Genomic DNA, 12,161 nt, shown 5'->3' with positions numbered 1-12,161 from the left:
GGATGAGGCCAAAGGTGGATTTTAAAAAATTCACAGAAGTCCTGCACTGGCCAGATTGCTCTTGTCCCTGGCAGCAGCTCTTGTCCCTGGCAGTCAGAGATATCCTGCCTGGAGATGTGCAGGATCCATGTAGATATGGTGGCCAATAACCTGTGAACCAGTCAGCGTGAGGAGTGGTTACTGTCAGACTAGGACCTGAGAGAATCAGGTATGAATCTACCATGGAAGCTTCCTTGCTGGGAGAACTTGGGTCAGTAGCATACTCTCTCACAAACCTACCTCACCAGGAGACTATGAAAGGGATATAAATGAAGGAAATAACAGCATCTCCCCTCCTCCCGCGACTGTTCTGTGTTGTTTATAAAGCATCCGAAGTGTGGCACGGGGTTCCAGTCTCCGCTCGTTCCGGAGACCCGGCGATCAGCCCTGGAGCACAGCCGTGGCTGTGGTCTCCTTCCCAGCCGGCTCCGCCGCGCGCCTGCAGCTTTCGAGCCATTTCTAGCATTGTAGTAAAAGTTTCTATTAATACCCGCCACCGAAGCGGCGACCAGGAGGCGCTTCAGCAGCCGCAGCGCTGGCTAGGCTGAGAAAGGGATTCCCTCTTACGTCATTGCTAGGATACCAAACAAACACAGCCGAGACAAGCCCATATATGGCGAATTGCGTCACAGGAACTCCGGAGGGGCGGAGCGAGGGATCCCCGGCTTTCCCAGCTGAAAAAGACACCCTTGCCGGTCGACCGCGGGGCTCATTTTTGGGGGGGAGGTCGGTCGGTCGGCGCGGGTCGTGCGGGCCGAGTCTGGGGCGCGGGGATGCCGCGGGGCGAGCGCGGGAGGCCGGAGTCGGGAGCCCTGCCGGGGCCTTTCCTGGAGACGTCACGCAGGGGGCGGGCCCCTCTTGTATAAATAAGCTGCCGCCGAGCGTGGTTCATTCATAAGATTTGGGCCGGGCGAGCGAGAGCGTCGGAGACGGAGCGGGCCGCCGCAGCAGCAGTGGATTGCGGGACTTGTGCGGGGGGCAAGACGCGGGCGGGGGGCGCGGGGCGCGAAGCGAGGAGACTTCGGCGGGGACGGCCCCGCGGCAAGATGCGGTGCTGAAAGGCGGCGGTGGACGGCGGGGTCCGGCGGCGATTTCCCCGCAGGCAGGAGCGGTGCGCGCCTCGGCTCGGCACTCGCCTTGGCTTCTCGGCGCCCCCCGCGCGGCCGCGGCCTCCCGCTTGCGCCCCCCGGGGAGATGTATCAGGGCTTCCCCGGAGACTACGACTCCGCCTCGCGGTGCAGCTCGTCCCCGTCGGCCGAGTCCCAGTACCTCTCCTCGGTGGACTCCTTCGGCAGCCCCACGGCCGCCGGCGCCGCCTCCTCGCAGGTAAGGAAGGTGGGGAAGGGTCCCGGGGCCCCGCCACCTGCTTGCTCCGCCGTCGGCCGGGGCCCTACGCCGCTTTGCAGCCCCGCCCGGGCCGCGAAGCTTCGAGGGAGTTTAGTTAACCTGAATCTCATTCATGCTGCAGCTGCGCTGCGAGCGATCCGCTGTTGCGCTCGCCCCGCAAAGTTCTCCCGCCGGTCCGCAACTCTTGTCCTGCACCCACTTTTCCCTGGGATAGGTAGACGCGCATGCGCACAAGGAGGGCGCGGGGAGAGGCTGAGGAAGAGGGCGCGCGGGGGAAGGGGGGCGGGGTCATGCGTAACGCATGACGTCCTGGAACGCTCCGTGCTGACGCGAGGCACGTACGGAGCGTCGTCCTCCGCCCCAAGCGCGCGCGGGCTATTTTGGAACGCCGGCCCGCCCCCGTTGCTAGCGGGCGGGGCCGCGGGGAGGCGCGCGCTCATTGGCCGAACCGCTCATGACGTGACCACGCCCCGCAGCCGCCTCCTGCGCTGCCACTTTCCTCCCGAAAGGCTGCAAAGGCGCGCGCGGTTAAAAATAAAGCGGCGGGGGGGGATGCGCCCCGTCCGCCTCTCAGCGCGGTCCGGGGACCATTATGGGATGTGGGCTGCCCCTTCCTGTGCAGGGGGTCTATGAGGCAGCCTCCATCCCCTAAGTCTCCTGCGGGGGGGTCCGAGTAGGGTTGCCCCTCCAAAGCACCAAGCAGCCACCTACAGCTCCCCTGCCTTGCAAACCCGGTGCGTGCATCCTCGAGGGAAGCATCACCTCGTGTCGTTCTGGTCCCTGCTACATGAAACGGAGACGAGTGGCCGGGGGGGGGGGTGCATGAGAAGCCCCTGGGGCGCCCCCAGCTGTGTGTGATGCCAGCTGTGGAAGGAGCCGCTCCCCCGTTGACTACCTGGCTTGCAGGGGTTGGGGTGGTGCCCCCGCCTCCCTCGGCGCTTCCTTCTTGCCTGCGCCTTTCAGGTTTTGCAGACCTAGGAACGGAAAGGGGTATACAGGTGCTCAGGATTCAAGCAGTCCCAGTTGCCTGGACACATCACCCCAAACTGCGAAGTCACCCCCATTTAAGCCCTTTTTCGGGGGGGGGGGGGGACGGAGCTGCAAATTTTCAGGCGAGGCTTATTGTTGCTCACCTTCTCTTAAAATCTCCCCTGGCCCTGCCCCCCCCCCCCCCCAGCAACCACGGGTTTAGCGCTAGTGGGCAGCAGCAGCTCTTTCTGTGTACCGCACCTGTGTCTGTACTGGGGGGGGGGGGTCCTTTTGATTCTCGTAAATTGGGTCAACACAGTTGGTTCCTGACAGACTTGGGGGCTTTCAGGACCAACCGACCCTGTCTCCAGAACACTGGTGTCTTTCAGAGGCTTTGTGTTGCAATGAGGACATTGCCCCAAAAATGACCCTAGGGACCTCAATCAGTCCTTTCCCCTTCCATCAAGCCAGCAGGGCAGGTACTGCGCCTTGCTGTCTGTCATCAGTAGGGAGAGAGATGCCTTGGAAACTGCTGGAGGGTTTGTGGCAGACCCCTGGCTTTAAAAAGTATATGGATCAGGTACTGGTGACATGGATCCTCTCCCTCCTTGCAGGCAATTAATCTTCTCTCATCTAGATGGCAGTTTGGACTAAGGAATAGTATGAGAATTTGAATTGTTGAAGGCTTTCACGGCCGGAATCACTAGGATGTTGTGGGTTTCCTGGGTGGTATGGCCGTGTTCCGGTAGCATTTTCTCCTGATGTTTCGCCTGCATCTGTGGCTTGCATCTTTAGAGGATCTCTTCAGATGCCAGATGCAGGTGAAACGTCAGGAGAAAATGCTACCGGAACACAGCCATACAACCTGGAAAACCCACAACACCTTAGTATGAAAACTGTCAATTCCTGGCCCTTGGCTGTAGTGTTTGTTGAGGCGAGTGGATGCCTTAGAGATAACTTGGGATAATCCTGAGAAAACGGAGTTGAGATCTGCTGGTGTGACAGGCATATGAATTATTGCAAGCTCACAGGTGTCCTAGATTATTTGGTTTGCTGCGTAGGACAAACCTATGAAAGGGAAGGGCGTTCTGGTTATCTTGCTGCATAGACCAGTGGCAACTCAGCCCTGATAAAATGTGTTTTTTGACAGAGCAGCAATTCTAGGTGCGGGCCACTGAGGATAAGGGCTGTTGACTAAGATACAGCTGAGGCTTTCAGCTATGACAAAGATCTCCTTCGGACACTTTCATTCTCAGCACATTCCTGATTTGAATACTGCCTTTGCACCAACTGGAGCTGCAGCCAAACAGATCTGAATCCTCCCAACCTTCCCCACAACTGTCTTCTTCTGGGTGTCCAGTGTTGGCTGTAGTCCTGAGAATGCGGTGGCTGAAAGGCTACTGATGAATCCCTCAGTAATGAAGCAGGACCCCCCATCCCTGAGATTACAAAAACTGGCTTTATTGGGGTGTTGTGGGGATTCCAGGCTGTATGGCCGTGTTCCAGTAGCATTTTCTCCTGATGTTTCGCCTGCATCTGTGGCTGGCATCTTCAGAGGATCTCTTCAGAGGATTTCTGAATGGGAAAAGGTCTGGAGTCCATGTCCTCTGAAGAGAGACTTGGGGAGCTGGGAATGTTTAGTCTGGAGTAGCGAAGGTAAAGTGGGGGACCTGATAGCTATGTTTTGGATAGCTTTAGATAGGGACGTCATGTCAAAGAGGGAGCAAGCTTGTTTTCTGCTGCCTCAGAGACCAGGATACAGAGTAATGGGTTCAAGGTGCAGGAAAAGCGATTCCACCTAAACATTAGGAAGAACTTTGTGACCACCAGGGCTGTTCGACGGTGGAATTCACTGGGTGGTAAAGTCTCCCTTCTCTGGAGGCTGGAAGAACATCTGTCGGGAGTGCTTTGATTGTGTGATCCTGCATTGGACTTGATGGCCCTTGTGGTCTCTTCCAGCTCTATGATTCTATGGTTCCGGCCATGAAAGCCTTTGACAATACACTTGCTTTATTGTTTCTCAGCCCTGCAAAACTGAATCCTTTGGGGCAGCCATCTTGCCCAGTCTCTGAGCTTGTTGTCTTTTGTCCATTGTCAGGAGTGCAGCGGCCTTGGGGAAATGCCTGGAGCGTTTGTGCCAACAGTGACAGCCATATCGACTAGCCAAGACCTCCAGTGGTTGGTGCAACCCACCCTGATCTCCTCCATGGCTCAGTCTCAGCAGCCTCCAGGCCAGCAAATGCCTCCGCAGCAGCAGCCCCCTCCAGTGGACCCCTATGATCTGCCTGGCACCAGCTACTCTGCTCCAGGCATGAGTACTTATGCCAGCGGGCCTCCGACAGCCCCCATAGCTGCTGCTGCTGCCCCACAGCGTTCCATCAGGGCCCAGGCTCGAAGGACACGGGAGGAAACGGTGAGCTGGGAGGATTGTAGGGCCTTCCTTCTCCTGTGGAACTACCTCTGGGGAGTCGGCAACGAGGTTACTAACTCCAATAATTTTGCATCCTATTTCCAACCCTGCTCTCTGAGACAACCTCACTTCCCTCCACCCCAGCATGCAAGAAATGTTATTCTATTCCTGAAGTGTAATTGCTGTAACTGAGGTGGGAATGCCTCAACGAAAGGGTGGGGTGCATGTGTTTCTTACCTTGCTGTGCTCCCCCTGGTGACAACTGGAGAGGCATAGCTTCGCCAAAGCAGCCGTTATGGCTTGGCTGGTTCAGTGCAGCAAGTGGCTCCTGACTTCCCCAAGCTAGTTGTCTCTGCTGGAAGCTCTCAAACGTAGCTATGTGCGGCTTCTAAGTGAAGTGACTGGCCATGTTCACTTCATTAGAGAGGGGGGCAGCATCTTTAGGAGCAGCAGTGGTGTAGTGGTTAAGAGCAGGTGCACTCTATAATCAGGAGGAACCAGCTTTGATTCCCCACTCTGCCTGCTTGAGCTGTGGAGGCTTAGCTGGGGGATTCAGATTAGCCTGTGCACTCCAACACGTGCCAGCTGGGTGACCTTGGGCTAGTCATAGTTCTTCGGAGCTCTCTCAGCCCCACCCACTTCCCAGGGTGTTTGTTGTGGGGGGTGGGGAGGGAAAGGAGTTTAGAAGCCCCTCTGAGTCTCCTTACAGGAGAGAAAGGGGGGATATAAATCCAACTCTTCTGCTGCTGCTTTAGGACATGTAGCAAACATTGGGAATCCATCTCCTGTAGACCAGGAAGTAGATCCTTGAGTTGAGTGCAGAGACTGAAATGGGTCCCCCCCCCCACACAGAGAAGAATCCTTCTGACTTTCCCAGGGGGAACCGCAGCTGCCGGCCCATTTCCCTTGGGGAAAGAAGTCTTTGCTTCGGAAAGGGAATTTCTTGACCTCCCTTTTCTGACCACCTCTCTCTTATCTTGGCAGTTAACACCAGAAGAAGAGGAAAAGCGACGGGTCCGCCGTGAGAGGAACAAGCTGGCGGCAGCTAAATGCCGGAATCGCCGCAGAGAACTGACAGATCGACTGCAAGCAGTAAGTAGACACATGTCTAGATTGTGACTTTCTGGTCAGTCTGAGATGTTGCTCTCTGGGGCTGCTCTTATGAGCTGTACTTCCCCTCCCTCTTGCCAAGTCATGGCATATATATATGAGCCTGGACTCCATCCTGCTCAATGCTAGGAGAAATGGTTGAAATTCAGTAAATTTTGGACCATTTTATAGCTGGCAGCCACTGTTAGGTATCTGTATTTTCTTCCTTGAAGCCATCCCTCTGGTTTAGCTGGCTCCTCATTTGCCCCCCTCTGGTACCCCTCCTCCCCCAAACCCAGCAAAGCTTAATACTACAGGCTTATAAAGCCAAAGATTAAAAACTTGAGTCAAAGAGAATGTTTTGAACCAGCTGTTTTATCTGGTCACGATCAGCTTTGTTGGTATGCCTAAAGGGATAATTCCTTGGACCTTAACCCTGTTTTTTGCATCTTGTAACACCGTTTCTATTTCTTTAAATCGTTCTAAGCCACTTCAGAGGAATAAAATTCTCGCCCTCACCCGACACCTTGTTTCAAGTGAGGGTCCCCGTCCTGCCTAGATGATTGGCTGCTGGCCAGCAAGACTCCCCATTCCGGCTGTTTTCACCCCCACTTAGACATTCCTCCTGTTTGTTCTTGTTCATTGCAAAATAGTTTGATGCTCCACCGTTCCAACTCGATAGAGGTATGTGTGCCATTGAGTGAGCAGCCTAAAGCCAGTCTTTCATGGCTGGGGTATTTCTGGTCATCCAGCTGCCATTTTGAAGGAAAAGAAAGAGGTTAGCATGTTCCACAGACTGGTGCCTGGCAGGCGGTTGCATTCACTCGCTCTCTTGTTTGAGTCTGGCTTGGGTGAAAAATGGGGCAAGCCTGCCTGGAGAGGAGTCCGAGATCTTATCAATGAATGTGCAGTTGCTTGGTGAATTGAGCCCTGACCTGGCTGGCCCCGGCTAGCCCGAGCTCATCCTGGAGGCTAAGCAGGGTGGGCCCTGGTGGGAGACCATTTCCTTTGAACATCTCTTGCCATGAAACCCCTGTGGAGCACCATAAGTTAGATGCATCTTGACAGGAGTTTCCTCCACCACTGCCAGAGAAGAGTGGGCAGGCTGAGGCATTGCCCAGCGGGCATGCCAGTTGCTGGATATTGAAGTGGCCCAGTGGTGGGGGCTTGTGCCCAGCCAACCCTACTGTAGGCCTCAAGGTCTGCCAGGCGCCTGGGCCCAGCTAGTGGTGCGTGCCCTCTGGGTCCCGTCCTGCCCGTTGCTTCCTGGCTTGGCCCTCCATTGACTCCACGCTGTCCCTCTTCCCTAGGAGACAGACCAGCTGGAGGAAGAGAAGGCCGAGCTGGAGTCTGAGATAGCGGAGCTGCAGAAGGAAAGAGAGCGGCTGGAATTCGTCCTCATAGCTCACAAGCCCAGCTGCAAAATTCCATATGAGGACATACCTGAGCTGAGTGGCCAGCCCAGCACCTCAACTGAGGTGGGCTCTCTGACAATGGCGGTAAAAGAGGATCCCTTTGGGCCAACGGCCTACTCGTCTGTGCCTCTCCACTACCAGCAGACCCTCAGTGGAGTGCAAGCCCTGGGCCCGGCGGAGGTAGCGTTTTCTAGTTCTTACTTTACACATGGTGAACAGCTGACCGACCCGTACCCGGCTAACCCTTCATATACATCTTCGTTTGTCTTCACCTACCCAGAGGGAGCCTCCTGTGGAGCCACTCACCAGCGGAACAGCAGCAGCGACCACTCCTCCGACTCCCTGAACTCTCCCTCGCTCCTTGCCTTGTGAAACTAAAAACAAACAAACCCATCAAACGCTCGAATCTTGCACGCTCTCTAACTAATAAACCCACATGTGCAAACTTGCTTGTGAGCGAGAGCAGGGAGAGATGGAATTCTGCTCCCCCCTCCCCACCACTCAGCCTACACCTTGGACCGTCAAATGTAACACTGGAAAAAAGAACCCCACCAAAAAACCCCAACAATCACCTGCCAACATCTGGAACGTGTGACATTTTGTTGTTGAACTTTGGAGGATGCAACACATGGCGGAGAATCTTGTCTGTTTTCAATTCCTGCAATTTGACCTTGGCAAGAGGAACAGCGACACATTTTGGAGCACAAGTCAAATTCCGCCCCTTGGAGAATGCTGAGCCTGGCTGGATCTCTGGGATTTTGGAGCGGGGGGGGAGGGGGGGCAGGTCTTGACTTTCTGAAAGGAAACTGGTTTAAATTAGGACTGTGATGTTTTCCTATTTCTTTCTACATTTGTAAGAAGCCGAACAAACAAAGTGTCCTGTCAGCCAGGAAAAGGAGCGTGAATTCCTCTTCCCCCTCCTCCCCACCCCAATACAAAAAAAAGCCACCTAAATTTCACTGCATTGACTCGCCTGGTGAATTTCAGCTCGGGCACTTTCCATTTTGTCTGCTTACGAAGCAGGCACCTGAACCTTTAATCTAGGTTACAAGGACCGGGTTTCAGTGCATTGTCTCTCACCCGGGATCAAGAAAGGGCAGTAGAAAGTAATGGGTGGGCTTCCATGGGCATGAAAGCGTCTCCCACAGCGAAAGCAGTTAAACCTTCCAAATACATAAAACTGGATACTTAAAAGCACTTTGATTTGAGGCAGAATTTGAGCAGCTAACTAGCTTAATCTTATGCATGTTTACTTTGGAAGTCAATATCGCTCACCTTCAGTGGGACCCACCCCGTAACAGGCAGGTGGGTCCTTATCTCAAGGAGAGTTGAAATTAATTTTAACTGGTTTATTTGTTTAAAATAAAATGATTCTAGCTTATAAAATCCCCAATTTACATAATCAGCCCAGGATGTTACCAACCTGAAGTGAAACCCTCCAGAGGTTTAACACTCCCTGGTTTTGTTGCACTGAAGATTGGGATCCTTTTTCTATTCAGAGGGTCTGGCCATCTGCTCCTCTCCTTTTTCCATTATGGGATAGCCCTTCTCTTCCTCCTTCCCTGGAATGACTCCTCTTCCTGTCTGGGGCACCTTACTTTGTTCGGTTTTGTCTGGGAGTGATGAGGTGTGTCAGAGACTGGCTTGGCTCATGGGGAGGGGCTTGGGGGGCCTTGGTGATATACTGTGAATGTACCTCTTTCCTGTACAGACTCCGTTCTTGATATTTAGAGGCTTACGGTGCGCTCCTGCCCTTTGCTAGTGCTGGCCTCACTTCCCCCCTCTCTGCTCCCCGTGTTTGCTATTGGATGGTGGCTTCCCCTGTCTTTGCCTCTTCTGTGTTCAAGGGGCCCTGAACTGGCCTTGCACAGAGCTATCCAGATACTGCTCAGGGCTGGAGCCCTCTCCCCCCTTTCTAGGCTGGCTGGTGGGGTGTGGTGGTTGAGAGCAGCGGATTCTTCTCTGGTGAACTGGATTTGTTTCCCCCTCTTCCACATGGAGCCTGCCGGGGGGTCTCAGGGCAGTCACTGTTCTCTCAGGATGCCCTCAGCCCAGGCAGAGGCAGGCAATGGCAAATGACTCCAGCACCCCTGTGGGATCTCCATAAGTCAGCTTTGCTTTGGTGGCACTTTCCACCAAGCCCAGACTGGCAGTCTTTGAGGGCAAGACCCCGTTGAGGCCCCCTCCCTCTTTCCAGCACTTCTACAGGAGCAGCAGTGGCGTAGGAGGTTAAGAGCTCGTGTATCTAATCTGGAGGAACCGGGTTTGATTCCCCGCTCTGCCACCTGAGCTGTGGAGGCTTATCTGGGGAATTCAGATTAGCCTGTGCACTCCCACATACACCAGCTGGGTGACCTTGGGCTAGTCACAGCTTCTCGGAGCTCTCTCAGCCCCACCCACCTCAAAGGGTGTTTGTTGTGGGGGGGAGGGGAAGGGCAAGGAGATTGTAAGCCCCTTTGAGTCTCCTACAGGAGAGAAAGGGGGGATATAAATCCAAACTCTTCTTCTTCTTCTACTCACCAGGCTTTGCAGCCTCCCCACTCTGCCTGCCTTAACCTGGATACACATTTAACACCCTCCCAAGCATTTCTTCTGTGAAGCTGTCCTCTCCCTCCTTCAGCCCAGAGGCCCGCATAGTTGAACATCCAGAGCTACCCTGTGCCCCTGCATGGACACACCCATCCCCCCTCTTTTCCAGGAGGGTCTCTGCCTGCTCTTCATGTTCCAGTTGCAGCAGCTACTGTGTTCTCTTCTACTTGTTCTTGTGCAACAGCTGCTTTCCGCTTAGCAACCTTGGCTGCCTCTTGCTAACCCATCACCCGAGCGTGGTTATGGACCCGGGGGAAAACTGCCCTGTTGCTTTTCGAATCTCTTGAGCTCACCATGACGCTGTCCTGAATGTTTCCAGAACTCTTCTTGTGACCAAGCCTTTTTTTTATGTTTCAGTTTTTAATTTTTTAAAAATCTATATCGTTTTATTTTAACTGGCATTTTATTTTTTAAATTTTGCTTATTATACACTTGCTGGGGATGGGGGAATATATTTTAATTTTTTATTATTAATATTATTATTATTATTATCTCCCCCCACCCATTGTAATTTTTTTGTGCTGTGTTTTATTGAGCGAGGCAGGCCAGCAGAGTGGAAGAGGGAGGCTGCCTGGCGCTCGGCTGGAGCCTGCCTGTCCTGCGCATAACTGGTTAGCGAAATGGCAAATAAAGTCCGCTTTGAAAAATGCACTTTTTATTTAGGAATATAAGATCTATTTTTTCAAGCTCATGTTTAAAAAAGTCAATTAAGATGCATTAAAGGTGCAATAAAAGATCTCGAAGAATGTCGAAGATCTGCCTGACTTTCTCTGCACCAGAGCCCAGCCTGCCTCTTTGCATAGAGAGTGGGGAGTGGGTGGGAAGGGACAATGCTGGACCGTAGTCAGGGTCTGTAAAGGAATTGTGTGCACAAAACCTACAGAATATCGCCCAATTCTTGATGTTGGAGCGCCCTCTGCTATCAGTATGGGGTGGTGGTGGTGGCCACCTTTGAATCTCTTGCATCTGCGGCAGCTGGTTGGTTCTACCAAGATCAGGTCTAGCCTGGCACTCCTGCAACAACCAAGCCAAACACAAGGTATGATGGTAACTGTCCCCTTCCTGTTGGGAATCCATCATACTGTACATGTGGAGTATGCTGCTGTGGCTGGGGTTTCTATTTAGGCAACTACACTGAAAGGAGCCCTGTGGCTCACAGTGGTCAGTTGCAGGATTGCAATCAGCGCTTTGCTCATGACCCAAATTTGGTTCCCATGGAAGTCGGTTTCAGGTAGCTGACTGTTGGTTTTCTCTCTGGCAAGAGATACCTTGGCATTGCAAGCAGAGTGTGCGGAGGCAAAGCACAGCGGAGCATTCCCAGGCGCGTGTGTGTGCACGGGCATAAAGAAAAGTCGGAGTCATTCCTTGGTTCTAAACTAATAAGAAGAGTATTGTTTAGTGAACTCCATTCAGGACAGAAAAGTGGCGAAAGAGGTTCTCTATTCTAATCTGTCTGGCTAGATGGGGTGGATGCAGATGGCCTGCCGGGGAATGCTCCACTGTGCTTTGCCTCCGCGCACTCTGCTTGCAATGCCAAGGCATCTCTTGCCAGAGAGAAAACCAACAGACTCAAGGTTGACTCAGCCTTCCATCCTTTCAGGGTCAACAAAATGAGTACCCAGCGTGCTTGGGGTGAAGTGTGGATGACTGGGGAAGGCCATGACGAACCACCACTCTGTCAACGGAGTCTACCTTGTCACCCATAGGTCAGTAATGGCCTGCTGCTTGCCCACCTTTGCTGCACAGTCCTGTCTTCCCGGATCTTCTCTAATCTTTTCAAAACCAGGGAACTGGAGGTGTCTCCATCCCGCTGTCCAGAGCAGGGCAGGTGGACTCTCAGAACAAGCAAGTGGTTTTTGCTCAGAGTTTGGGGTTGGGGCCATTCAGCAAGTTTGGGGCAGAAGTCATGTGCTGCCCCAACCCGCTTCTGTCTCCCAGTCCCTGGTTCCTCCCTCTGCTTTTTGAACATTTCATCTGTGCTTTTGAGAAAGTGCTCAGACATCTCTTGTGTGCTGCTCCTATATGATGGGGATGTGCTACTTTTAACAAATCAAGAATCTTTGGCTGAAGGGGGGAATTGAGGCAATGTGTGCTGTGCTGGTGTCCACACCTGCCATGCATATTGCCAAGGGGGTAGAGCAGCTGAGCCCCCTGCCCCTGCGATGAGGGCCCTCCCACAGAGGATTCCCCAGAGCAGCAGGCCTTTTTGCCTCTAGACCCAGGAGTCCCAGCACTGCCACGCTTTTCTGAATACAACGGCAAACCATTTCGTGGAACAGCCAAGAAAAGAAGGCAATATCTTT

At 53.5% G+C, this 12,161-nt stretch overlaps 1 protein-coding gene across 4 annotated transcripts; it reads left to right on the top strand.

The window, feature by feature from the left end:
* The first annotated feature begins 952 nt into the window (after positions 1 to 952).
* Positions 953 to 9,291, top strand: FOSB (FosB proto-oncogene, AP-1 transcription factor subunit). 4 transcript variants are annotated; one of them, XM_048499345.1, is made up of 4 exons: positions 953 to 1,365; positions 4,454 to 4,768; positions 5,750 to 5,857; positions 7,165 to 9,291. In XM_048499345.1, exons 1-4 carry the CDS (start codon positions 1,234 to 1,236, stop codon positions 7,639 to 7,641), a joined length of 1,032 nt encoding a protein of 343 aa, XP_048355302.1. In that variant the 5' UTR covers positions 953 to 1,233; the 3' UTR covers positions 7,642 to 9,291. The 4 variants fall into 4 exon arrangements, with proteins under 4 accessions (XP_048355302.1, XP_048355300.1, XP_048355301.1 ...); XM_048499343.1 differs by having other exon boundaries at positions 4,454 to 4,834; XM_048499344.1 differs by lacking the exon at positions 953 to 1,365 and adding an exon at positions 2,732 to 2,935.
* The last annotated feature ends 2,870 nt before the right edge of the window (positions 9,292 to 12,161 follow it).

This window comes from Sphaerodactylus townsendi, linkage group LG06 (assembly GCF_021028975.2).
Source record: "Sphaerodactylus townsendi isolate TG3544 linkage group LG06, MPM_Stown_v2.3, whole genome shotgun sequence".
Classification (NCBI taxonomy): domain Eukaryota; kingdom Metazoa; phylum Chordata; class Lepidosauria; order Squamata; family Sphaerodactylidae; genus Sphaerodactylus; species Sphaerodactylus townsendi.
Note: the sequence above shows the minus strand (reverse complement) of the source record. Positions and strands in the feature narration are given on the sequence as shown.